This window comes from Drosophila takahashii, chromosome 4 (assembly GCF_030179915.1).
Source record: "Drosophila takahashii strain IR98-3 E-12201 chromosome 4, DtakHiC1v2, whole genome shotgun sequence".
NCBI lineage: Eukaryota > Metazoa > Arthropoda > Insecta > Diptera > Drosophilidae > Drosophila > Drosophila takahashii.
In genome coordinates, this window is record NC_091682.1 from 275,019 (window position 1) to 299,565 (window position 24,547).

Consider the following 24,547-nt stretch of genomic DNA (forward strand, 5'->3'; position numbering starts at 1 on the left):
CTGTTCTGCAATATTTTAATAAACAATGGATACAGTAAAACCTGTCTATTCCATGTTAGCCATACATTTGTGCGAAAGGTCGGTTTTGGTCAATGGCATCAAAAAATCAAGTAACTGCGATTTTTTCTATAAAAACTGGTTGGATGGATTTAATTTAAACCAATTGTATATTATAGTGTCATTTAAATAACACCCACTAATGTTTATAGCCGATACTTTTGGCTAATATATCGGTGGCAAAGCGATTGCTCGAACACTATTAAAAAAAAACGTTTTGCGGTGACCACTGTATCTCCTCCAAAAATGATCGGATTTCCATTCTGCTTTTACATTTAGCTTAAGAAAAGAAAAAACCCGCCCCTGGGAAGCGCGATTTTAAAATTTAAAACAAAAAAAAAAATTTTTTTGCCCTTCCAAAATTAAAAATGCGTTTTTTACCTAAAAAATCGACTTTGGGCTTAAAAAAAAATACTTAAAGTTAAATAAAAAAAAACGTTTCCCAGGGGGCGGGTTTTCTTTATGCAGAAAAATATGCGACAAATTTGAAAACGATCGGTTGAGCCGTTTAGAAATGCCGATGACCACGGACTTTCAGAACGTGGTTTCGAGGAAAAACGCACTAAAAGATGCACTTACGTACCTAAAGTCTTAGAGGTTAGGGTACTAGGTGTACCCGTCACTCGTAGAGTAAAAGGGTATATTGTATTCGTGCAAATGTATATAACAGCTAGAATGAAGCGTTTCCGACCCCATAAAGTATACAGCTGCGTAAAAAATAATAGCACCACTAACACAAAAAAATAGTAACTAGTCACCCTACTCATATTTTTTATCTTTTTTAACTTTTCAAAACGGGTTTTGAATAGTAAGACTAAACATAATTTGAATATAAAAAAAAATGTTAGCTTTCTGGACTTATTTAAGAAAATCTATGCAAAACTGGAAAAACCTACGAAAAAAATAATAGCACTTCTCTAAAAATAAAATAAAAGGTAGAAAAATTACAAATGGGTAACTTAATCTTTAGTTGGCGGTAGCTAACAATTAAATTTAAGTTTTTGTGATTTTTGGATATAATGACTTACTATCGATTAAACAAGTCAGGACTCCACCTATAAAGGAATTGGGGCCCAAAAGTCATGGTATATTTTCAAATTTATTCGGAAATGATTTAAGACGTTATATATTAACTGTATAAACTGGCTTTAAAAAAAAAACTCGAAGATTTTTGGTTGTGTTATGGTCAAGCGAGTACACAAGTCAATGTATACTGCTTACTGAGTACTTTCGAACTCTTTCTTTGCTATCCTGACCGTGATCCTGGCCGGATTTTATTGGTCAATGATTCATTCAAGAAGTATTTTGTATTTAGTTTAAGCTACGAATTACTACCGTATCACTATTTACATCATAGGATGATTCATGAACGATGTATCCATCCGTATTGATCTTACTTCAAGAAGGAAAAACAAGCCTATGTTAATACTAGGTCCATGGTCAATAAATGGATGTTTTGGTACCATGTTTTTGGTCAATTTAGGTGTTTAGAAGACACATGACTTATAAAAAGGATTTTTTCTTACCCAATTTAACTTTGCCCTTACACATTCTCATAAGGTTGCGGGCATTCATTTGAAAGTTTTTTGATGAGCCCTATGCCCTTGTAAATATGTTTCGCATTTCGGATAGGATTTTTTTAAGTGCATGTTTTATAATAGTTGTTTATTGAAACATTATCCAACTATTAAAATATTCGCTATTATTTGAAGCACGTGTTTCAGTTTAGTTTTGGCCCTGATAAGATTCTTTGTGCTTTGTGATATAACATTTTGGAAGGAAAAATAAAGTTTATGCCATTCTTAATGAAGATGATCAAAAACCTAACCAATCGAACCGGTTTTCATGACCGTTTTCTATCCAATATGTTTCTTTTTTCAATATTTTTCTTTTCCGACTTGGAAAATTTTCCACATGTCCTTGTATTGCCAAATGGTAATCGATTTGATGTCTGGATATCAGGAAAAGTTAGTTTTAGTCAAATCTCATAAAAGAATATTAGCGCATCGTACCGTTTTATTTAAAGAAAACGGAAGTGGTGCTATTATTTTTTTCGGCCTTTTTTGGACTTTTTTTCTTAAAATCTGAAAAAATTATGTGTAGAGAACATTTTCGATATCCGTATCAGATTTTTCAAATAGGTGGAATACTAATCAAGATAATAAAAAAAACTTCTTATATAAAAATCTCCGTTTTCCACATATTTGTTTAATATTAAGAACCGAAGTGGTGCTATTATTCTTTTCGCAACTGTATATATTCTTGATCAGGGTCACTAGCCGAGTCGATCTAGCCATGTCCGTCTGTCCGTCGGTCTATCTGTCTGTCCGTATGAACGCTGAGATCTCGGAAACTACAAAAGTTAGAAGGTTGAGACTTTCCACACATATTCTTGGGCTTCCTATGCAGCGCAAGTTTATTTCAGCCGAGCTCCACGCCCCCTCTAACGCCCACAATCGCCCACTAACGATTTTAAAATGTGTCTAGCGGGCACACCTTTCAAGATTTCCGAGAAGTATAAATGCAATTTCGTTGTGTATATTTATACCTATTGAAATGTAGAAGACATTTTTCAAATCGGACCATTCATTAAAAAGTTATACGCAATCAAAAAAAATGTATATATCCATCTCCCTTTCACTCCTCTTAGCCGAGTGACGGGTATTAGATAGTCGGGACACGAACCCGACTATAGCGTTCTCTTGTTTTAGCATAAATTCTAAAGTTTTTGTCCGATTGACTTAAAACTTTTACTTAACTTTTGTATACTCTTAAGATGTTATTCTACAAGAAAAAATTTTTTAAAAAAATCATGTAATTTTAATGTGGGCATACTGCGAAAAGTTTTGGAAGATGATAGTTATATATAATTAGATTGTTTGAGTTAGATGCAGTCATTGCATAGACAAAATATTTCTCATTTGTATTTCTCTTAGTAAATAAACTCTATGTTAATATGATTAGAAAACCCCCCACAATGTTGAATAAAAAAACACGAACACACAAAATAAATTTTTCGTGAACCGAACCGAATATCAAAAAAAAAGTTCCGGTTCGGTTCCGGTTCAAATAGAGAAAAATTCGGCGCTCCGGTTTGGAGTGGTTCAGCTCCGGAGTGGTTCACAGCCCTGCTTCAAAGTCATTATTCATGTTAAAATCTGATTTGCAGCTTAAAAGGAACTTTAACACTTAAGTATGGCTTGTAATTTCCTTAATTTTCTTTAAAAATACTACTCTTAATAAATAAAATCGATTTGGATAAAAATTAGTACTTACACCGTACAAAATGACGTAAATTCTTGTCAAAAACCAAAGTTACACGCGGTTTTAATTTAAATAAAATAGTTAAATTTTAAATTTAAATAATTTAAATAGTAGATAAAACGACTAAAAAAATTAGATATGTTTCATAAAGAAGAAAAACAAGAAATAATAGATTTAACTCATTTTGTTAAGTATTTGGGGTAGTTCATCTTATGCAAGTGCCTGTCCGATAAGGCGATTCAGCCACTGCACTATAGGAAAATAGTCCGCTTTGTTGGCATAAATGCAAAGATATAAAGTTACTAATTTAATTTAGCCGAAAACTAACAAGTGTTAGTGCTGTGTTAAGCTTCAGTTTAGAATCTACGCTGCTCGACGCAAGGTTGTTATATAAATGATAAAGAAACAAGAAAAAGTTAACATTACTTTTTGCTCCTTTAAAAAAACACCACTTTTTTTTGTGTCTTTTTCTTCAGAGAGTTAAGGTGGAGGATAATAACAATTTTTATTTAATAACTATCATATCCCATCCTATAATTGTTATCTTAATAAATATGTTTTCTATTAAGGGGTTATATACCTTCTTTGAGCGAAAAAATTTGGGGATATTTGGATTTTTTTTCAGGTGTGTAGCAATTATTTTATGACACTGAAGTTATTATTTATTGATAGTACATGTTTTTATCGAAACAACAAGCGTTTGTTCTTGAAAAAATATGAATAATTTACGAAGTTATGACAATTCTTTCGGAACCCTTTTTTTTATAGCGGCTTGCGGTGACCACGATGGAAGTCCAGCAGGTCAACTGATATCAAAAAACCAAACAATTTTTATTAGAATAGTATTTTTTCTAGTTCGTGAACGATTATTTTCAAGAATATTTGGTTTTTTCTGCATACAGTAACAATTTTTCCAAAAAGTTAATTTTTCGAGTTCTAAAAATTTTATTAAAAAACTAGCAATACCCGAAGCGACGTTGTCCGCTACTATAAGCAAAGCATTTATTGCTGATTTTTTCATATTTCCAAATTCAAATTAATATCCGAGTAAAATCCCGCCTAACCTTAGCTAAACAGTAAACCCACCTAAAGCGCACTAACATTCTATCCATATCCTTCTAGCCATAACATACCTTATATTACCTAATATTACCTCACCTTAACCCCACGTATTTTATTCTCACCCTTTGCATACTTTTTTAGCACCCTAACGCTGTTTTCACTATTTCCTCGTCTTAACCCACCCTAACACCAGTTTTTCCTCTTCTTAGCTAACCTAACTTTAGTCTCACCTGAAAAAAATGTTTCCTTACTATACCTACTAACTTTAACTTCACTTATTCTTATTTAAACTTGTTTGTCACCTTGACCCAAACGAACCTTACTTTTCTTACCTTCACCTTTAAGGGGTTATATACCTTTTGGAGCGAAAAAAATTGAGGGAACTTTGGATTTTTTTCAGGTGTTTCAGGTTTCGGCAAAATCATTACGAATAATTTTAAAAAAAAATTGAAGAAGATCGATCAAATAGTTATTGTGCAATCGTGGTCACCGCAAGCCGCTATAAAAAAAAGGGTTCCGAGAGAATGGCCATAACTTTGTAAATTATTCATATATTTTCAAGATCAAACGCTTGTTGTTTCGATAAAAACATTTACTATCAATAAATAATAACTTCAGTTTCATAAAATAATTGCTACACACCTGAAAAAAAATCCAAAGTTCCCTCAATTTTTTTCGCTCAAAAAGGTATATAACCCCTTAAACCTTCTTTACATTACTTTTACCCTATCTATCTAATACCTCCTTAATCGCAACTTAAACCCGCACTAACCTCACCTTATTCCCACCGTAACTCCACCGTTCTGGTAGCCTAAATATATCATTTTTGTTAGCTTTGCGAACGCAGAGAAAAACTCTTATTATTTTTTTACCGTTTTTTCGAACAGATCTAAAGCCCAAAAACCTTAAAAAAGAATAAATTAAAAATTACACTTAAATACCTACCCTCGCCTTTAACACAATTTAAAACCAATTTTTTTTAAAAGTTTTGTAGGTACGTTTTAGCTGGTACAATTTCCAGATTATGAACGTTGTGCGAATACGACCTTTTCTTAAATTGGAATGTTATTTGTGCACGCATATATTTCATTTTATGTTTTTAAAGTACATATGGGCACTTCCATATTGTCGCTCGGGACGTTTGCACACCTTTAAAATTGAACAAAAAATTGGAAAAAAATTGGATTTTAATTTTAATAATGTGCTTTTCTTTTCACTCTTCCCAAGCTTTATTTTGTGTAAAAATCTTGATTTTGTACCATTTTTAGTTTTTAAGATATCGTTAAAAAACTGCCGTATTCGCTCGGGACAAAAATAGAAGTGGATTTCGGGGAAGTTCATTCAACAACAGAATTTAGCGAATTCTGATGAAATATTTGAATGCGATTTTTTTAGAATGTTGTCCAAACATGTCGCTATGAAATGGTTTTGTTTTTACTCAAAAATTGTTTGCCGTTTTTTTGGTATGCAGTTTCAAACACATTCGCTCGGGACATGTCGCTCGGGACATTTTTTCCGACTGTTTTGTAAAGTGGATTTCTTTACCTCTATCCCTCAATTGCCGGATGTTTTGCTTTTAACTTAATAGTTTAACATGTAAACGAAGCATTCAGTACAAAAAAATGTCACATATTAGCATTCCTAATGGATAAATTAACAACTGAAGAAAATAACAAAAAACAAGAGAGAACGTTATAGTCGGGTGCCCCGACTATCAGATACCCGTTACTCAGGTAAAGGGAGGGCGAGGGAGATGGAGATAGAGATAGAAAACGTTGATCACGCATAACTTTTTAACGAATGGTCCGATTTGAAAAATTTCTTCTACATTTCGATAGGTATTGATAAACACAATAAAACTGCATTTTTACTTTTCCAAAATATTAAAATTTTTAAAATCGTAAGTAAGCGATTGTGGGCGTTAGAGGGGGCGTGGCACCATTTTGAAACAAACTTGCGCTGCGTAGCAACTCCTAAAATCTGCATGCAAAATGCCAATCTTCTAGCTTTTATAGTTTCTGAGATCTCAGCGTTCATACAGACAGACAGACGGACAGACGGACAGACGGACATGGCTAGATCGACTCGGCTAGTGATCCTGATCAAGAATATATATACTTTATGGGGTCGGAAACGCTTCCTTCTCCCTGTTACATACTTTTGCACTAATACAATATACCCTTTTACTCTACGAGTAACGGGTATAAATAGCCTAAAACTGATTTTTGTGTATATTGGTGGCGTTTGTCATAAATATAATCAAACTATACTCCAAATTTTTAGTTAAGCTCAAGATCAAACTATTTAGAAACTAATATCGGGGCAAAATCATGTGGAAATCTGTTTTATTTAAGTTTCAAGGTTTTTTGCTTGGTGGACCTTTTGGTGGAAGTGCCCATATGTTCGTATGAATGTGTGTATACGCATATCTCAATAGTTTTTCTAATTTCTTTACAGTTTTAGAGTAGAGCCCTGAATATTTTACGGAATACATACACATTGTGATTTAGAATTGCATCCATTAGGTGTTTTATCCTAATTTATTCATCACATACTTATGTACATGCCAATTTGTCGATGTGTCTGTGTGTAATTGCGTTCCTTACATTCAAATGTGAAATCCAATCAAAAATTGTTTAAAATAAAAACAAAAACTCCTTATGCATTTTTCGGGTTAGCTTCACACTATGACTAAGAATTGCATCTAAATTAAATTATTCGTTCTGGTGTCCAAATAGTAAAATTTTGATCAAGTGTTTCCAAACCAGAAAAAAAAACATTTGCCGCCTCTCTTTTGCTTCTAATGACTCTCTCTCTGCTCTCTCGGTCTGCTTATGCTCACGTTGTTTTTGTGACAGCTGTGTTTGAAATTCGTTCGTGAGCAAGCATACAAAAAACAAAAACAACCCCCGCAATCTTACAAAAAAAATCATATAAAATCAACCATGGGTCCAAAAAAACAAAAAAAAAATGCCTTTCTGGCTTTCTGGCATAGCTCCACACTTTAAACCAAGAACGGATCCGATCGCATAATCGTTGCGGAAAAAAAAAATTTAGTATCCCCAACCGGAAGTCGGTTGGGGCTCATCTTCTGGACTTTCAAAGATTTTCACAAATAAAGCTAAAAATAAAAATTTCAACATGTTTGGTAGAAAACTGTGGAAATGGTTCATGTTTTAGTCCCGCAATGTCGCATTTTTTGAGAGTCCTGGGAGTCCTTAGGAGCCGAATTTTAAAAAATCCTTTCTTAGTGCACACCTCCTCTAACCCACGATTCAGAACCAATTTTTTTCAGAATTTTAGGTCTTATGGTTTGGCCTGGGGGAACATGACGCAAATCGACATCTACTCTTTTATAGTAATACTCGATTCTGATCTGCGAAATCAAAATTGGCGCAAAAAAACTGAATCGTTTACGAACTCGGCACAATCATTACGAATAATTTTAAAAAAAAATTGAAGAAGATCGATCAAATAGTTCTTGTGCAATCGTGGTCACAGCGAAGGCACTTTTGGAAAAAACACGACTTTGAGATAATCGCATTCAAAGTTTTACGTTGAGTATATGCAACTATTGAAGTCGAGCGCGTCAAAACGCTGTTTTTCTATCGAAATATTATTCGGATCTCTATGAAAATTTGGGAAGATGTTCTCTAGGGGATATACTTTAGGATTCAGCAAAAAAAAAATTTTCTTTTTGAAAAAAAAAAAGGTAATAACCCCTTAATAAAAAAAATATTCTACACATTTTTAGGGGGTTGACCATTATAGGAAGGGAGTGGGTTGGTGGCTGTGGGCCAAATTAAGCAGTATATACTAACATTTTCAAAAAAAAAGAGATGATTTTTATCCCCTTGCAGAGGGTTTTATGATTTCAGCCAGAAGTTTGCAACGAAGTGAAGGAGACGTTGTCGACCCCATAAAGTATATATATTCTTGATCAGCATCACTAGACGAGTCGATCCAGCCATGTCCGTCTGTTTCTACGCAAACTAGTCTCGCAGTTTTTGAGCTATCGGCTTGAAACTTTCCCAAAAAGTCTTCTTTCTATTGCAGGTAGTATATAAGTCGGAACCGACCGGATCAGAAAACTATATCTTAAGGCTCCCATAGGAAGGAAACGTTAAAAAAAATTCTAGATTCGGTGTTTTTTGAAATAAGACCTTCTACTCTTGGAAATATTATTTTTTAAATATTTCCGAATTTCGAATAAAATATTTAAAAAATCAGACGGCTATCATATGGCTGCCGTAGGAACGATCGGAAATTTAATGGGAAAGTAATAGGAAATACATTGTAGCTTTTTTGGTTTTTATTGAATTCTCTTCTACTGACTCTTTTTAAATATTTTCGAATTTCAATTTTAATTTTATCAAAATCGGACGACTTTATCATATAGCTGCCATAGGAACGATCGAAAAATTAATGGAAAATTAATTGGAAACAAGTTATTGCTCCGTTGGTTTTTATTGTATTCTCTTATACTCTAGGATATGATTTTTTTTTATATTTCCGAGTTTTTAATTAAATTTAAAAAAAATCGGACGACTATATTCTATGAATTTGTGTGTATACGCATATCTCAATAGTTTTTCTAATTTCTTTACAGTTTTAGAGTAGAGCCCTGAATATTTTACGGAATACATACACATTGTGATTTAGAATTGCATCCATTAGGTGTTTTATCCTAATTTATTCATCACATACTTATGTACATGCCAATTTGTCGATGTGTCTGTGTGTAATTGCGTTCCTTACATTCAAATGTGAAATCCAATCAAAAATTTTTTAAAATAAAAACAAAAACTCCTTATGCATTTTTCGGGTTAGCTTCACACTATGACTAAGAATTGCATCTAAATTAAATTATTCGTTCTGGTGTCCGAGTTTTTAATTAAATTTAAAAAAATCGGACGACTATATTCTATAGCTGCAATAGGGAAGAATAGAAAAAATAATGTTAAAAAAATTTAAAATTTAAATGTTTTGCGATTTGTAAGTTAATAGGAACGATCTGCAAGGGTATATAAGTTTCGGCTGGCCGTAGCTAGCTCTCTTTCTTGTTTTCCCATAGTCCACTGAAGCTCCTTAAAAAAAATCGTACTAGGAAATACTAAATTTTACTGTCCCAAAATTTCAAGCGGTCCAAAGCTACAGAGCTCACCCCTTAAAATTGATAGAAGATCGATCAAATAGTTCTTGTGCAATCGTGGTCACAGCGAAGGCACTTTTGGAAAAACACGACTTTGAGATAATCGCATTCAAATTTTACTGTCCCAAAATTTCAAGCGGTCCAAAGCTACAGAGCTCACCCCTTAAAATTGATAGTTTTATAAATGCAATATCCACCCCAATTCCATCTAAAGTTATTTGTGTCACCTACGAAAATCAGACAAACAAAGCATTACATAATCGTCTAAATTAGTTAGGATGTGCACAAATAGTTTAATTTATTGCTTACATTATAGGGGTTTACATCCCGGTTCGTTACCCCTTTTTCTTGTGTATCAATCGATAAACCTGCAAAAGAAAGAAGAATAAACCATTGGTAAAAAATTTATTTATATTATAAACACTCGACAACTGGGAAAATATTTTTCAGTATTTCAGTTATCATCATATAATGACAGAGACGAAAAATAACATATCATCACATTAATTTGGCGAAAATAATATATGCAAAACTTAAACAATGCGAACGTTGTGAATTCTATCAAAATCTAGTATAAAACTAGTATTTTCCTTTTTTTTATTCCGAACCCTTTTTTATTCTCAGTAATATTACTTTTAAATAAATTTCTACATTCGGCATTTGGTCACAAATTTACATAGTCGCATTGATCTAAGAAAATATTATGAAAGTTGTTTTCATATTACATATTTTATTTTCGCGGTCAAGTTTATTAAAGATTTTATATTTAACATACCTTTTTTTTCAGACTCCTTTGATTTTAACTCGACCCAGTTGCAGAAGGTCCTAAATATAGATGGAATAAGTAAAGGTTTAAGCTAGTAATTTGGGTTTACATACATACCACGTAAGAAGGAAACTATGGACACTCGCAAGATACCTAAAATAGAAGGCTCCCCAAGGCCCACAATTTAAGAAAAAAAACCCTCGAAAACAGTTTATGCAATTTGTAGAGTAATGTATTTTATCTTCGAATGCAATACATTATAAAATATGCATGTCATATACTCTTATACGGCTTCCTGCACTGGAGGCTCATAGCCTTCGGGGCGGTCAATTACGGCTCCCTCGGTGGAAACGACGGCTTCGACAGACTTGCCGCCACCATCACCATGCAACTCCAAGAGCTTTGAGACGTCGAAACGTGGCTTCTTCAATACCTTGACTTTACGAATGTAAACATCATGTAGTGGATATATACGCTGGCAGCTCTTTTCAATATCTTTAGCAATTGAGTCCAAGGCTAGTTTGTTAACAAGCTGCTTAAGATCTGCGCCACTGACTTCGTTAGTAATAATGTCGGTCATGCGAGCGCGAATCTTGCGGACTTGCGACTGTTGAGCATAGCATGTCTTACGCTGAGACTGCTGATCCTTGGCAGTAAATCCGATGCAAAACACTCGCAAAAGGTACCCATCGACAGTCTTGGCTTCAACAATAGCTTCAATAAGTGTTTGCCACTTCTTAACCATTGACCTATGCAAAATTTGATTATAGTAAAAATTCACACAGATTGTGAGTGAATAACATTTACTAACCTATACTTGTCTGTAGTCAGGTCCATACCATGGAAATTGCAAAGCACGTTTCGATCTTGAACGTCTTCGGCAATAAGACGGAACTTGCGGAAAGAACGTTCTGGGTCAATATCCTTTTGCAAATCCGCCAGAGACACTTCGAAAACGCGACCCTTTAAATAGTCCGACGCTATTCTTTGGCCCTGGGTGCGGTTCACAAGCGTTTTACCGATTTGACGGGTTTGGAACATATTCGGGGCTTTCACATCGTACCAGTCCTTGCGGGAAAACGGGTCCACCACCTTCTTTTTACCGCCCTTCTTGCCACCCTTGGAAAGACCTTTATTTTTGCCGACTGCCATGTTCAACGAATAAACCGGAAAAGGTCGAATCACGTTGGCTGCATCTGTCAAAAGAAGGAAACTAGTGTTGAATATGGCCAGCACTGTCATTTCATTACCAAGCCCCTTATGCACTATTATAATATATTATACCCTGTTCAGACCGACGGTGCATTAGCAACAGCAACAGCATCAGCAACAAAGTTCGCCAGCAGCGACTTTTTCATAATATTTTCATAAAAAATAATCATTTGTTTTAAACTATTTTAATACCGTTTAAATTTACTCTAAACCATCGCAGATAAGTTAACTTTTTTTTGAAACCAGATTTTAAAAGTCCAGTTCAACGCCTTTTTAAAAGAAAGAGTTTCTTTATTGCTAAGCTTAAAAATTTTTTGTTTTATAGTATGGGCCATAAAAATTGGTAGATGTAAATCAAATGACACTTAATCATATACACTAGGTTTTCACCAAAACCATCTAACAAGTTTTTATAGCAAACAATCGAAAAGTTAATTGATTTTTTGATGCCAAATGGAAATTAATATTTATTTTAACAATATTTTTAATTAATATTAATTATTCGTCATATATATTTATTCGCGTCAAGAACAGCTTCAATTTCGTTGCTTACAAAGAAAACGAAGAAAAATGAATTTAATAATTTTCACAAATCAATAAGATTCAATAACTTCTAATTTTTTTGGCATTGGTTTGTTTACGTTTTTGTCTTGAATATTCGAATTTTAGTTCAATACCAAGAGAATGAATAATTATCCTAAATTTTGCAAAATAGGTCCCATCCAAAGGAAACAGTTCCGATTTTTGACAAATGCGGAACTCTGATTGTCATATCCACTATTGAATAACAGCTGATTCGAACATTGCTCATTAATTCCGTAGCCTCACCAGAGCTGAATAAATCAGTTTGACGTTTTTATACCCTTGCAGAGGGTATTATGATTTCAGTCAGAAGTTTGCAACGCAGTGAAGGAGACGTTTCCGTCTGTCCGTTCGTTTCTACGCAAACTAGTCTCTCAGTTTTTAAGCTATCGGCTTGAAACTTTCCCAAAAGTCTTCTTTCTATTGCAGGTAGTATATAAGTCAGAACCGACCGGATCAAACAACTATATCTTATAGCTCCCATAGGAAAAATCGAAAAAACGTTATAAAAACAAGAAAGGAAGCTACCTTCGGCCAGCCGAAGCTTATATACCCTTGCAGATAAAGAAATGCTCACTCGGTGCAGTTCCAGGGATTCCAGATTCAGCGTTTCTATTTTTGAATTTTGTTTTTAAAGAGTCAAGAATTAAAACGCCTACTTCCTACAAAGTAACAATGAATTTTCTTATATATCTTTGAATATTCCTATGGGAGCCTTAAGATTTAGTGGTCCGATTCGGCTCGCTCCGACATATGTACTACCTGCAATAGAAAGAAGACTTTCGGGAAAGTTTCATCGCGATATCTTTAAAACTGAGAGACTAGTTCGCATAGAAACGGACAGACGGACCGACGGACAGACGGACAGACGGACATGGCTAGATCGACTCGTCTAGTGATGCTGATCAAGAATATATATACTTTATGTGGTCGGAAACGTCTCCTTCACTGCGTTGCAAACATCTGACTGAAATTATAATACCCTCTACAAGGGTATAATTTTAGCTTCGGTGTTTTTTGAAATATTACATAGGGTTTTGTTTTGCCCATCCGCTGCTCGCTCACGTACACTATAGAACAGCGGTCTGCACACACACATCGATGAACTGCCCAGTGCAAATTTCTCACACAAATATAAAACAAAATGTCAACGTATGTGTGTGCCGACCGCTGGCTTAAAACATTAATGTTTTAATGTCAATACCAATTGTTTTTTAATATGTTGTGCAATTCGTAAATAATAACTAATAATAATGAAAAGTGTAGTAAACAGAGTGTAGTAAACAGAGTGTACTACACAGAGTGTACTACACAGAGTGTTCTACACAGAGTGTACTACACAGAGTGTACTACACACTATAAACGACCAAAGCAGCAATATTGGCTTCAAAAGCGGAGTGTAGTGGTATGCAATTTGCATGCAGATGATATTTAAAAATTTTTTTAATTTTAATTTATTGTTTGTTATTGTTGTTGTTATTAATTTAATTGTTTACTATCCTAGCGCCACAAGTTTGAAACTTATTTCTTACTGCGCTAGTCACTTTTACAGTTTCAATTACAATTACAATTACCAATTTAAATTACAACTAATCTTTTTTTTATATTATTATAATATATATTTATTTTTATATGTTTTTTTATGATGCCATTTACTATCACTGTGGATGGCAGTCCACGTAGTGTCGAAGCGCGCCAGGAGAGTGTGCGAAAGCGACTACTATATATACAGGAAGAAATAAATATCTGCTGTGATGGTCCGATCGCAATGAGTAATACACCAATCAAAAGGTATCGCAAAAACTTAAAGGATTGCATACCAAGACCTTAAGAAAATCAATTGGCTTGGGAGAGAGAGCGGTGAAAGTGAAAGTTGAATTGTGGTTCTATTGAAAATCCCCGTCGAATGAGGGGTCTTATGATAAAATCCGACGCTCCGTTCAAAAAGTTATAGCGAAAACAAGATTTTCTTCTTCTTCCCAAAATGAAAATTTAATTCTGTTTGACAAACGTCTGTCTGTCCCAAAACGTTGGATTAAAGTCCTGGAAAATGTATATAAACAGCTCAATATAAGAAACACTTCTACCACTTTTGGACAAACTCGCTAGTTTAGCTGGAAACAGTTATAAATGGCTAAAGTTCGTAAGCCCATAACTTGCCAAATACTTAGGCTACAGATTTGTGCTTTACCTCATATTAGAGGTATTTTGAAGTACAATAAACGCCTTTTTAACACAATTTACGTATATGTAATAATTAAAAAATTAAAAAAAAAATGTTTACAATTTTTCTTTTTTTTTTTTTCTCTAAAACGGCTTTAACGATTTTATTTAAAACTTTAATCTGTATAGCCGTTGAGATTCCCTAAACTTTGGTATATATTACGTTATTTTTAAAAGTCAGGTTTAAAAGTTATTCAAAAGTAAAAGTAGCCACTTTTGCCAGCTCAGAACAACAATCGCTGCCAAAGGGCCGTTTTCTCGTCCGTACTTTAGTTTGCCTGCCGGGACAACGGAGCGATAAACAAAAAATGGTTTACTCGTCCTTATGTTAGCGCAGGTAGGGACAAATTTTGTCTCGGTACTTCATCCAACGGGCAAAATTTGTGCGGTTGGATTGTGTGCAAGTGTTGCCAGACATTTGAGCGTTGTCAATCTGGTTCCACTCTTCATTCGAAAACAGGTGATTCTATTTACAGTTAAATACAAATCAAAATTGTTAATGTCATCCAATTAATTTTAAAATGATTTCCTGAGCGATTCATCTTCAAACTCTGTGGGATATCGTCGAATTGTCTGAAGTGCGAACCTATCGGCGCAGATATCACGACCAAAGAAATTACTTCGAACATTACAGTGATGAAGAATTTGTTAAAAGGGTTCTCTTAAGAAAAAGTGGTAAAATTTGTTTTGCGACTTAAATTTAAAGTAAAGCAGTAAGTGCATTCATTTGATTTAACTAATTCCATATAATCACAAACCATTATTATCGGGAAACGATAATACATGGGTTAAGCTTTTAATAGCTCTTAGATTCTACGCAAGCGGCAGTTTTCTTATAACTGTAGGCAATTTTTGTGCTGTTAGCGTGGCCACTGCCAGTCGAGTTGTTAAGGGCGTTAATTTTGCTATAGCGTCTTTTTCAAAACAATTTATGAAGTACCGGCGTATTAAAGATCTTCAAGAAAATGTTGTTGATTTTTATAAAATAGCCAAGTTTCCGAAAGTCCAAGATAGGAGCCATAGATTGCACGCATGTAAGAATTCAATCTTCCGGAGGCGATTCCGAAGACACCAGTTCTACAAGAATTGTGTCCTGTTCATCGGTATAATTTTTACCGCGAAACTTTCTTTCTGCCGACATTGTTTTTTATTAGTTTGAAATTTTGTTTATATCATCAGCTGTTAGTATGAATGTTTTATGGTATTTTTCGATAGTTTTTCGATTAATTTTTGACAATTAGTTAACTCTTCTATTGTGGGGCTGCCACCCAGTCTCAAATTAGTGCGCCTTTTATTTGTAGTTTTAAATGACGGACGAGAAAACGAAAACTGATTTGCCACCGGGATAAATTTATCCTTCTATTAGCTAAATTTTACTTTGCAGGACGGACGAGAAAACGGCCCTAAGTATTGAATTTTGTGGAAGCGTATCCAAACTGTATTTTAGGGTCATTAAATCGTTAAAATTGTTTTAAGCAGTTCCATATTTTGAAAAAAACGCCGGGAAAAAAGCAACAAATATCTAAGTTTCGTAACTTCTAAACTACCAAAGCTTCAGACGTGCGCTTTGCCTCGTTTAAAAAGTATTTTGAAATACCTAAACGCCTTTTTAACTAAATTCGTTTAGGGGCTGTCCATATATTACGTAATCACGTTTTTGCTGATTTTTGACCCCCTCCCCCCCTTGGTGATCAAACGTAATCTTTCAATAAATCCCCCCCCCAATGATTACGTAATCCCAAGAATAAAATTTTTTTTGTTTTAATATGTGGATTCAAACAGAGATGCAACCCAATCTTTAATATTGTTTATAAATGGAGTTTGGTATGACACATTCGGTTCGTATACGCTGAAATTATCTCCAACATACTCTTCGTCAAGCCATTCCAGGTCTTCGCATTCTTCGTGTGATTGAACCACTAAACATTCTCTTTCTCGCCGCCCAGCCACTAAAAAAAATTTTTTCTCTGCTTTCCTATCTAAGTTTGCAGATATATTTAAAGAAAAAAAGTTTTTAAAAAAATTCTTTAAATAAAAAAATACATATAAAATGATTACGTAATCATTGTGCAAGACCCCCCTCCCCATGTAATCAAACATAATCATTTCAATGACCCCCTCCCCCCCCCCCCCTAGGTGATTACGTAATATATGGACAGCCCCTTAAATACAATAGTTTAAAAATTGTGGTTGAACAATTAAAATTTAAATGTATATATTAGCTACTATAAGATCAAGAGTAAACAAACAAAAACTTCTGATATCAAATAAAAACACATCTAAACGAGGTAAAAAACATTGCACCTTCAACATACAAAAGTTCTGATATCAACAGTTGTGACGAAAAATTATTACGCTCATCATTAAATACACTTTCTAAAATGTTCCTCTTCGGCCATCTCAAGATAGCTCGTTGCTCGTAATTTTTAATCCTTAATTGCCTCTTCCCATAGAGTCCATCCGGGTGAAACGCTTGGGGTATTTGACAAATAAGCAAACGAAATTATACTCTAACACAGCCAATTTAACTTTTAATAGTATGTATTAGGGTTTTCCCACAGAGCTCCATCCACCTTCCACCATCCGTTGAACGGATGTAAGCTGTTCTGCGTACGAAAACATCAATGTTTGCAGCAAAGACTAGGAATATGTTCTGCACTTCGTAAATAATAACTACTATTAACACTTTTATTAGTTAAAAGTGTACTATGTACTCCTATAAAGTTCCAAAGTTGCTATAAATTAAAAAAAACACCAGAAAATTGGGTTTGTTTACAAATTTGCCATATTAATATTGGCTAGACAGAGGAGTGCGGGTTACGGGGGGTTAGGCTCTCCCGCAGTCAGCAATATGTATGCATACTTGTTATAGGATATGTTATAAATGTTGAGATATGTTTTTTAACTATTATCTTAATACATTTATTGTATTATTCTACAAAAGGATTAGGAGTACGCAATTTTACGACAGTTTTCCCGAGTTGAAATCCCCCTTCGTTAATTTTGAGCTGAGCAACTGCTCTTCAGTCAGCTGTTATTGGATGGTGTATGGAGTTCTGTGGGAACACGAGTTTCACATTCGTCAAAAATCCCAACCGTTTCAAACGGATGGACTCTATGGGAAGAGGCTATATAATAAAGTTAATGAAATAGGGTCTTCCCACAGAGCTCCATCCACCATCTACCATCCGTTGTACGGTTTTGTTGTAAGGTTTTGCCGTTCCGAAAATTTCCCAGTTAGTCCGCCATCCAATTTTGACGGACTTTGACGGGCTCTTTTATGCGATAGTTTGGCGATGTTTTCTCGGTGCAACTCTGAATTCTTCCTCTTGACTATGAAAAATGGAACGATGACTGCGAGAACAAATCAAATCGATGGCGGAAAAAAATTAAATAATGCTTCAGCTCATTGTTTTTTGGCTATTGCTGAAGTATTTATAGTTAGTTATGAGCGGAAAAGCATTTGCAAACAGCTTGTTATTTGTGGGCCAAAATCTAAGTTGTTCTGCGTACAAAAACATCAATGTTTGCAGAAAAGCCTCAGAATATGTTCTACACTTCGTAAATAATAACTAATATTAATTAAGTAATATTAATTAAATATTAAATATTAATCAAAAGAGTTCATAACTCCTATAAAGTTCCAAAGTTGCTATAAATTACCAAAACAGCACACACTTGGCTTTGTTTACAAATTTGCCATATTAATATTGGGTAGACAGAGGCTATAGAATATGTTATAAAAGCTCAGATATGTTTTAAACTATTTTCTTGCCCATTATTGTATTATTCTACATTAAGATAGGAGAACATAATTTATCGACAGTTTTGCCGAGTTCAAATCCCCCTTCGTTTATGTTGAGTTGAGCCACTGCTCTTCAAGTCAGCTGTAATTGGATGTGGGAACACGAATTTCACTTTTGTCAAAAATCCCAGCCGTTTCAGACGGATGGACTCTATGGGAAGAGGCTATAATGTTACTATAACATAACTATCGATAACGCCAGGGATAAATAAAATTTTAGGACAACCGGGTTGGTTTTCTGGTTTGTGTAGTGGCTGAAAATATAGCAAAGACACCGTTCTCAAATTAACAGAAGCAGCGTTGCCATTCTGACTTCTAGGGTATGGCGGTCTGTCTTTTTAAAAATTTGCTTGCAATCAAAACGCTACGTTTTAAATTTAATTAAACTTTGTTTAGATAAACAAGATTATTAGTCAGCAGGCCGCGGAACTAGCGATTTAATTTACCGTCCGGCTCTCGAAAGTATACATTTAATTTATTCATTAACGGTCGTGCTAAAAAAAGTTTATGTATTGGCTATGGAAGGAGCGTGTATCGGCTATGACGAAATATATAAAAACGTTACGTTTTTTGGAGCATTTTAAAATAACCCTCCACTTTTTGGAGAGATTTCACTGGATTTTTTAGGGGGAAAACGTTTTGAGATTTTTTAGGGGAAAACAGTTTGAGATTTTTTAGGGGAAAACGGTTTGGGATTTTTTAGGGGAAAACGGGTTGAGTTTTTTAGGGGGAAAGCAAAGTTTTCATCTGGCAACACTGATTTGGTCACTGATTTCGATCAACGCGGACGTGGGTACGGCGGCTCTCTGGATCGTTAAATTTTGAAAATATTATTTTAGCGGGACAATATTTAATAGATGCCTGTTCGTTAAGAAATGAAATATGCGCCTGATACTCAGTACAAAATGTGTGAATAAATGATGTTGCCATCTTGCGACAAATTGTGCTTTGACGAATAAATATTGCTGTATTAGTATAAGTGTATGTAAATCACAAACAAATATATGAGTGTGTATCGGTATCCGTGTGCTAGCAGACATACATGCATAAGTGCGATCAAAGCTGCGTCGGTACTCGCTGACTGGCCAAAGAATGAAAACTCGTGCAAGTGTTGATAAAAAAATGTACATACAAAAATTGTATGACTGATTAATTAAAGCGTGTATGCCTTAATTGTGAAACCACTTTCAATGGGTATTTTTCTGTCATTTAACAGTTTGCTTAAAAATAACAAAACAGGCGAAAACGTGGTTGAATTTATAGATGCCGACGGAATGTTAATTATTGCTCAGTAAAATTGGGACCCAAAACGGTTTAATTTTACTCTTTTGAATGCTAAACCAAAATGTCATAGTAAGTACAAGTATTACTTAATACTTAGTTGTTAGTATTCACTGCCGTCGGTACCAGTTAAACAACAAACCAATACATTTCGGCAATTTTTCGGTTTTGTATTTTAAATTCATTTCTGACAAAATTATTCTGTTCAACTTTAAATATTCACTAATTTGAAACTTGAGTTAAAAAAGTGGAAACCATTGTGCACCGCATTGGCGTGTTGAAATATACATGCATATGTATGCGTATGTATGGACGTGTGTGTTTATACACATGCATACGCCACTTATATGTAAGCAAGAGATCGGATCCTCTGTTTCGAATCCAGAGAGCCGACAGTACTCACACAATAACATTATAACACGCACACCGTGATGTTTGTTTATTTATTTGCTGAAAATACAGTTTTCTGTATTCTGTTTTACGCATATATTTTTTGTTTAGACTCTGTCGTTTTCGTCTCTACCTGTTGATATACCACAATCTCTTGTCTCTAAATAGAAACTCGTTGTGTCATTAGTCTTGAGCCGATGCGTATTCTGTTTTTGTTTTTGGTACTGCCACTGGCGTCGTCGGTAAAGTTTTTACCTTAAACTAGTATGTAGTTAGCTATTTCCGTCGCGTGTACCTACCTAGTTAAACATTTTGGGCGACGGTTCAGCCGCTCTGTCAGGTAGCAGATAATAGTGGATAAAGCCGAAATTTAACAATGACACTACGTATGTATTTTGCTTTCCCTTTTTGCTTGTCATAATAATTCTTGGAAAAGTAAGAGTAAGGGAGAACTTGTCCTTGCAAATCAATAAAATAATAATTTCTGTGGAAACGGATGGTCCTAGGTAATTTCAGTCGCTTTAAGAATAAAGATCACAAATATGGAAATATGGAAAATTCAACAAAAACAGAACTATTAAAACATATCTGGCGAAGCACCATTTATCATGACGAGTGATTACAAATCGAAAAGTACAGCAAAAATCAAAGGTATTGAATTCAAAGACTTTTAAAATTTCAATTGGTTTTTTAGAATAAAGGGGTAAAAATGTAAAACAAGATTAGAAGTTTAGAGCTGTTGGGGACAATGAGGAACAATGTCCATGACGATAAATAATAAATACCTTTTAAAAATATTCTCATTCGGCACGTTGCACTTCCATTTTGTCGCTCGGGACATTAAAGTTGAAAAAATTGGAAATAAATGGATTTTAATTTTAATAAATTTCTTTTCTTTGTACTCTTTGTATTATGTGTAATAATCTTGATTTTGTACCACTTAGTTTTTAAGAAATCGTTAAAAAAGTGAATTTTTCGCTCCGGACAAAAACAGAAGTGGATTTTGGGAAAGTTCAATCAATACCAGAACTTAGTGAACTCTGATGGAATATTTAAGGTACAATAAGCACCGCAAAACGCCTTTTTTTAAAGTGCTCTATGTGTGTTTCACACACGGTTGCCACTTCAAAAATTTTTTATGAGCAAAAAAAGATTAAAAATGAGCCAATTTAAATATAAAAGAGCCAAATTTTTACCATATACCAAATTACCATACCAGCGGAACAATTTAGTTTCGATCTGGCACTTTTGGGTTTCAGACATTAATCAAATTTAAAATTGCAAAAAAAAACGCATTAATAAAAAAATGTATTCGTTTTTTTTACGTTTAAAATATATTTTATCGCTATTAGCAAAAAAAGAGCCAAATTCAATAAAAATGGGCCAAAGAGCCAACGCGAAAAAAATTGGCTCAAAAGAGCCAAATCTGGCAACCGTGGTTTTACATGTGACATGTTTTTCTCGAAACCACGTTTTGAAAGTCCGTGTTCATCGGCATTTCTAAACGGCTCAAATTTATTGCATATTTTGGAATTCTGGAATTTTTTTTGCAAATGAAGAAACCAATCGAAAATTTTTAAAATAGGTTTTATAACATTAGATCCAAGTACAAAATCAATTTTTTTATGTGCATAAAGTTAGCAATGCAACTTTTGAAAATGCAAATTTTTTTCTATCGACAATTTGCCGTTATTTATCCGTAAATTATTCGTGAAAGAAAAAAATTTGCCGCTCAATTATTTTAAAAATTATGAGATGTTCTGCTAAGTTGATATCAACTTAGCAGAACACCCCCACTAAAGTTCAAAATTTCCAAAATCTTTTCTAATGGGAATTTGCCGTTATTTATCCGTAAATGATTCGCGAAAGAACAAATTTTGTTGCTCTTGCTTTAACATTTTTTTTTTAAAACACATAGTTGTTCTGCTAAGTTGATATCAACACCCCTACTAAAGTTCAAAATTTCCAAAATCTTTTCTAATATTTCTAATCTTTTCAATATTCTTTACAGAATTACACATAATCAAAAGTTAAAAATGTTAAACATGAAAAATTGATGTTGCTTCTCACAGAAGCAGAATTCGCTGAAATTTTACACATTTGACGTCGACGTCAGCAGAGCTCTGCTACCGTCCGCGTTGTACATACATATGTTAGCAGAACAACTATTATTAAAAAAAAGGTTAAAACAAGAGCAACTAAATTTTTTCTTTCGCGAATCATTTACGGATAAATAACGGTAAATTGTCGATAGAAAAAAATTTGCATTTTCAAAAGTTGCATTGCTAACTTTATGCACATCTCGTTCCGACATATGTACTAACTGCAATAAAAAGAAGACTGGGAAAGTTTCAATGCGATAGCTTAGTTCTAGCTTTAGTTCTAGCTTTAGTTCTTAAAAAATATTTTGTTGACCTCCTTTTGGCGATATTTTTAAAGTCAATTTTTATAACCTTGCAACTCTATAAAGTATATATTTTTGATCAGCATATGTAACTAGACGAGTCGATCTAGCCATCACCGTCTCATTGTGGGGCGTCCAGAACAAAAAGCCTGCCGAAATGGTTTTTTTTTAAGGTTTTTCAAAATGTTGCAATGTAACTTTAACAAGAAAGGAAGCTACCTTCGCCCAGCCGAAGCTTATATACCCTTGCAGATAAAGTAAATACCTATAGTTTAATGCTCATTCGGTGCAGTTCCAGGGATTCCAGATTCAGCGTGTCTAATTTTTAAATTTTGTGTTTAAGTTGTCAAAAATCAAAACGCCTACTTCCTACAAATTTACAACGAATTTTCTCATATTTGTTTGAATGTTCCTAAGGGAGCCTTAAGATATAGTGGTCCGATCCGGCTCGCTCCGACATATGTACTACCTGCAATAGAAAGAAGACTTTCGGGAAAGTTTCATCGCGATAGCTTTAAAACTGAGAGACTAGTTCGCATAGAAACGGACGGACGGACATGGCTAGATAGACTCGGCTATTGGTGCTGATCAAGAATGTATATACTTTATGTGGTCGGAAACGTCTCCTTCACTGCGTTGCAAACATCTGACTGAAATTATAATACCCTCTGCAAGGGTATAAAGAGATCTGTGATGAAATAGAATTGTAGCCAATAAGAAAAACAAGAAAGGAAGCTATCTTTGGCCAGCCGAAGCTTATATACCCTTGCAGATAATTCCTATTAATTTACAAATCGCAAAAATGTTAATTTTCCTGTTATTTCTCATTAATTTTGCGTTCGTTTCAATGGCAGCTATATAATATAGTAGTTCGATTTTGATAAAATTAAAATCGAAATTCGAAAATATTTGAAAAGAGTTATATCCTAGAGTAGAAGAGAATACAATAAAAACCAACGAAGCAATAATTTATTTCCTATTATATTCCCATTAATTTTTCGATCGTTCCTATGGCAGCTATATGATATAGTCGTCCGATTTTGAAAAAATTTTATTCGAAATTAAGAATTAGATAAAAAATGACATTTCCAAAAGTAGGATGTTATAGGTTCAAAAACACCCAAGATATACATTTTTTACATTTTTTTCCCGATTGTTCCTATAAGAGCTATATGATACAGTTGTCCGATCCGGCTCGTTCCAACTTATATACTACCTGCAATAGAAAGAAGACTTTTGGGAAAGTTTTATCCCGATAGCTTGAAAACTTAGAGACTAGTTTGCGTAGAAACGGACGGACAGACGGACGGACAGACGGACAGACGGACATGGCTAGATCGACTCGTCTTGTGATGCTGATCAAGAATATATATACTTTATGGGGTCGGAAACGTCTCCTTCACTGCGTTGCAAACTTCTGACTAAAATCATAATACCCTCTGCAAGGGTATAAAAAGTATTTTTATACATTTTTGAAATTTTTCTAAAAGCGCCTAAGGAGCTTTGTAAGTGCATTAATTATGCAATTTAATTGGTCCAAAAATGTTGTGTAATTTTTTGGATATTCCTGGAAGTAAAGTAGTGTTACACCCTAGATCCCCGTTTAATTCTTTTTTTAAAAAAGTTTAGATATTTAACTACAAATTCTGAAAAAATAAGCCTGCTCTTTTGTGCCTCTTCTGAGGAAACCGCAGTTTAAGTTAGCAAGAAATGTTCATGATTTCAAATATCGTCAGCCCTGGTTCATCCGCGAGCCCTAACAAAATGAAGATATTTTACTTATGTAAAGGTATTGCTGAAGTAAATGATAAATTAATAAACAAATTTGGGTTTAAAATTTAAAATTATGTTATTTTACTAAAAATATAGATATGAAACAAATACCGATTTCTACCAGATTTCTTTGAAAATATGCTATATTTTCTTGATTTATTCTATGACACCTATAAGATATCATTGACCAATTAAAAAAAGGTATGCATAGAGTTAAAATGATAAATAATGACGTAATCGCGATTTATATGAACCAATATTGAAAAATAATCGAGATATTCCCCTTTGTAATAAGCGTTTATATGGGAAGCTATTGACCGATTTGAATAATTTGTTTCAAAAATCAATTTAAATTAAGAAAAAATATTGGAAAACTTAGAACCCTATAAAGAATTTTTTTGTATTTATTTTCTTGAAAATTACCTACAACAAAAAGTTTTCACTAATTTAATTGCCTTTAACAATACCTCATCCAAAAATAATCGCTATAGGGCTCCGCTGATGTAAGGCAGACTTTTGGCTTTTTCGTCCCACTGTGCGTCTGTCCGATTCTACACACAAACAAAAAACTTGGTA

General features: G+C 34.0%; 2 protein-coding genes and 1 long non-coding RNA gene across 6 annotated transcripts in view; 1 reads left to right on the plus strand and 2 right to left on the minus strand.

Moving 5' to 3' along the window:
• Nucleotides 1–9,804: 9,804 nt before the first annotated feature.
• Nucleotides 9,805–10,406, minus strand: LOC138913729 (uncharacterized). The gene is made up of 2 exons (XR_011419542.1): nucleotides 10,311–10,406; nucleotides 9,805–9,903 (listed from the first exon to the last, which is right to left on the minus strand). It is a non-coding gene; the product is annotated as an uncharacterized lncRNA (long non-coding RNA).
• A 105-nt stretch (nucleotides 10,407–10,511) lies between these two features.
• On the minus strand, nucleotides 10,512–11,493 carry RpS3A (ribosomal protein S3A). Its single transcript, XM_017137327.3, has 2 exons — nucleotides 11,113–11,493; nucleotides 10,512–11,050 (listed from the first exon to the last, which is right to left on the minus strand). Exons 1-2 carry the CDS (start codon nucleotides 11,451–11,453, stop codon nucleotides 10,585–10,587), a joined length of 807 nt encoding a protein of 268 aa, XP_016992816.1. The 5' UTR covers nucleotides 11,454–11,493; the 3' UTR covers nucleotides 10,512–10,584.
• A 7,385-nt stretch (nucleotides 11,494–18,878) lies between these two features.
• Nucleotides 18,879–24,547, plus strand: part of pan (transcription factor pangolin) — a 115,333-nt gene continuing 109,664 nt past the window's right edge. The window contains exon 1 of one of the 4 annotated variants that reach the window (XM_044395384.2): nucleotides 18,879–19,476. The gene's annotated coding sequence lies outside the window, so the exon portion shown is untranslated. The remainder of the gene's footprint in view (nucleotides 19,477–24,547) is intronic. The other 3 variants (XM_070218093.1, XM_070218094.1, XM_044395382.2) reach the window with 3 other exon arrangements.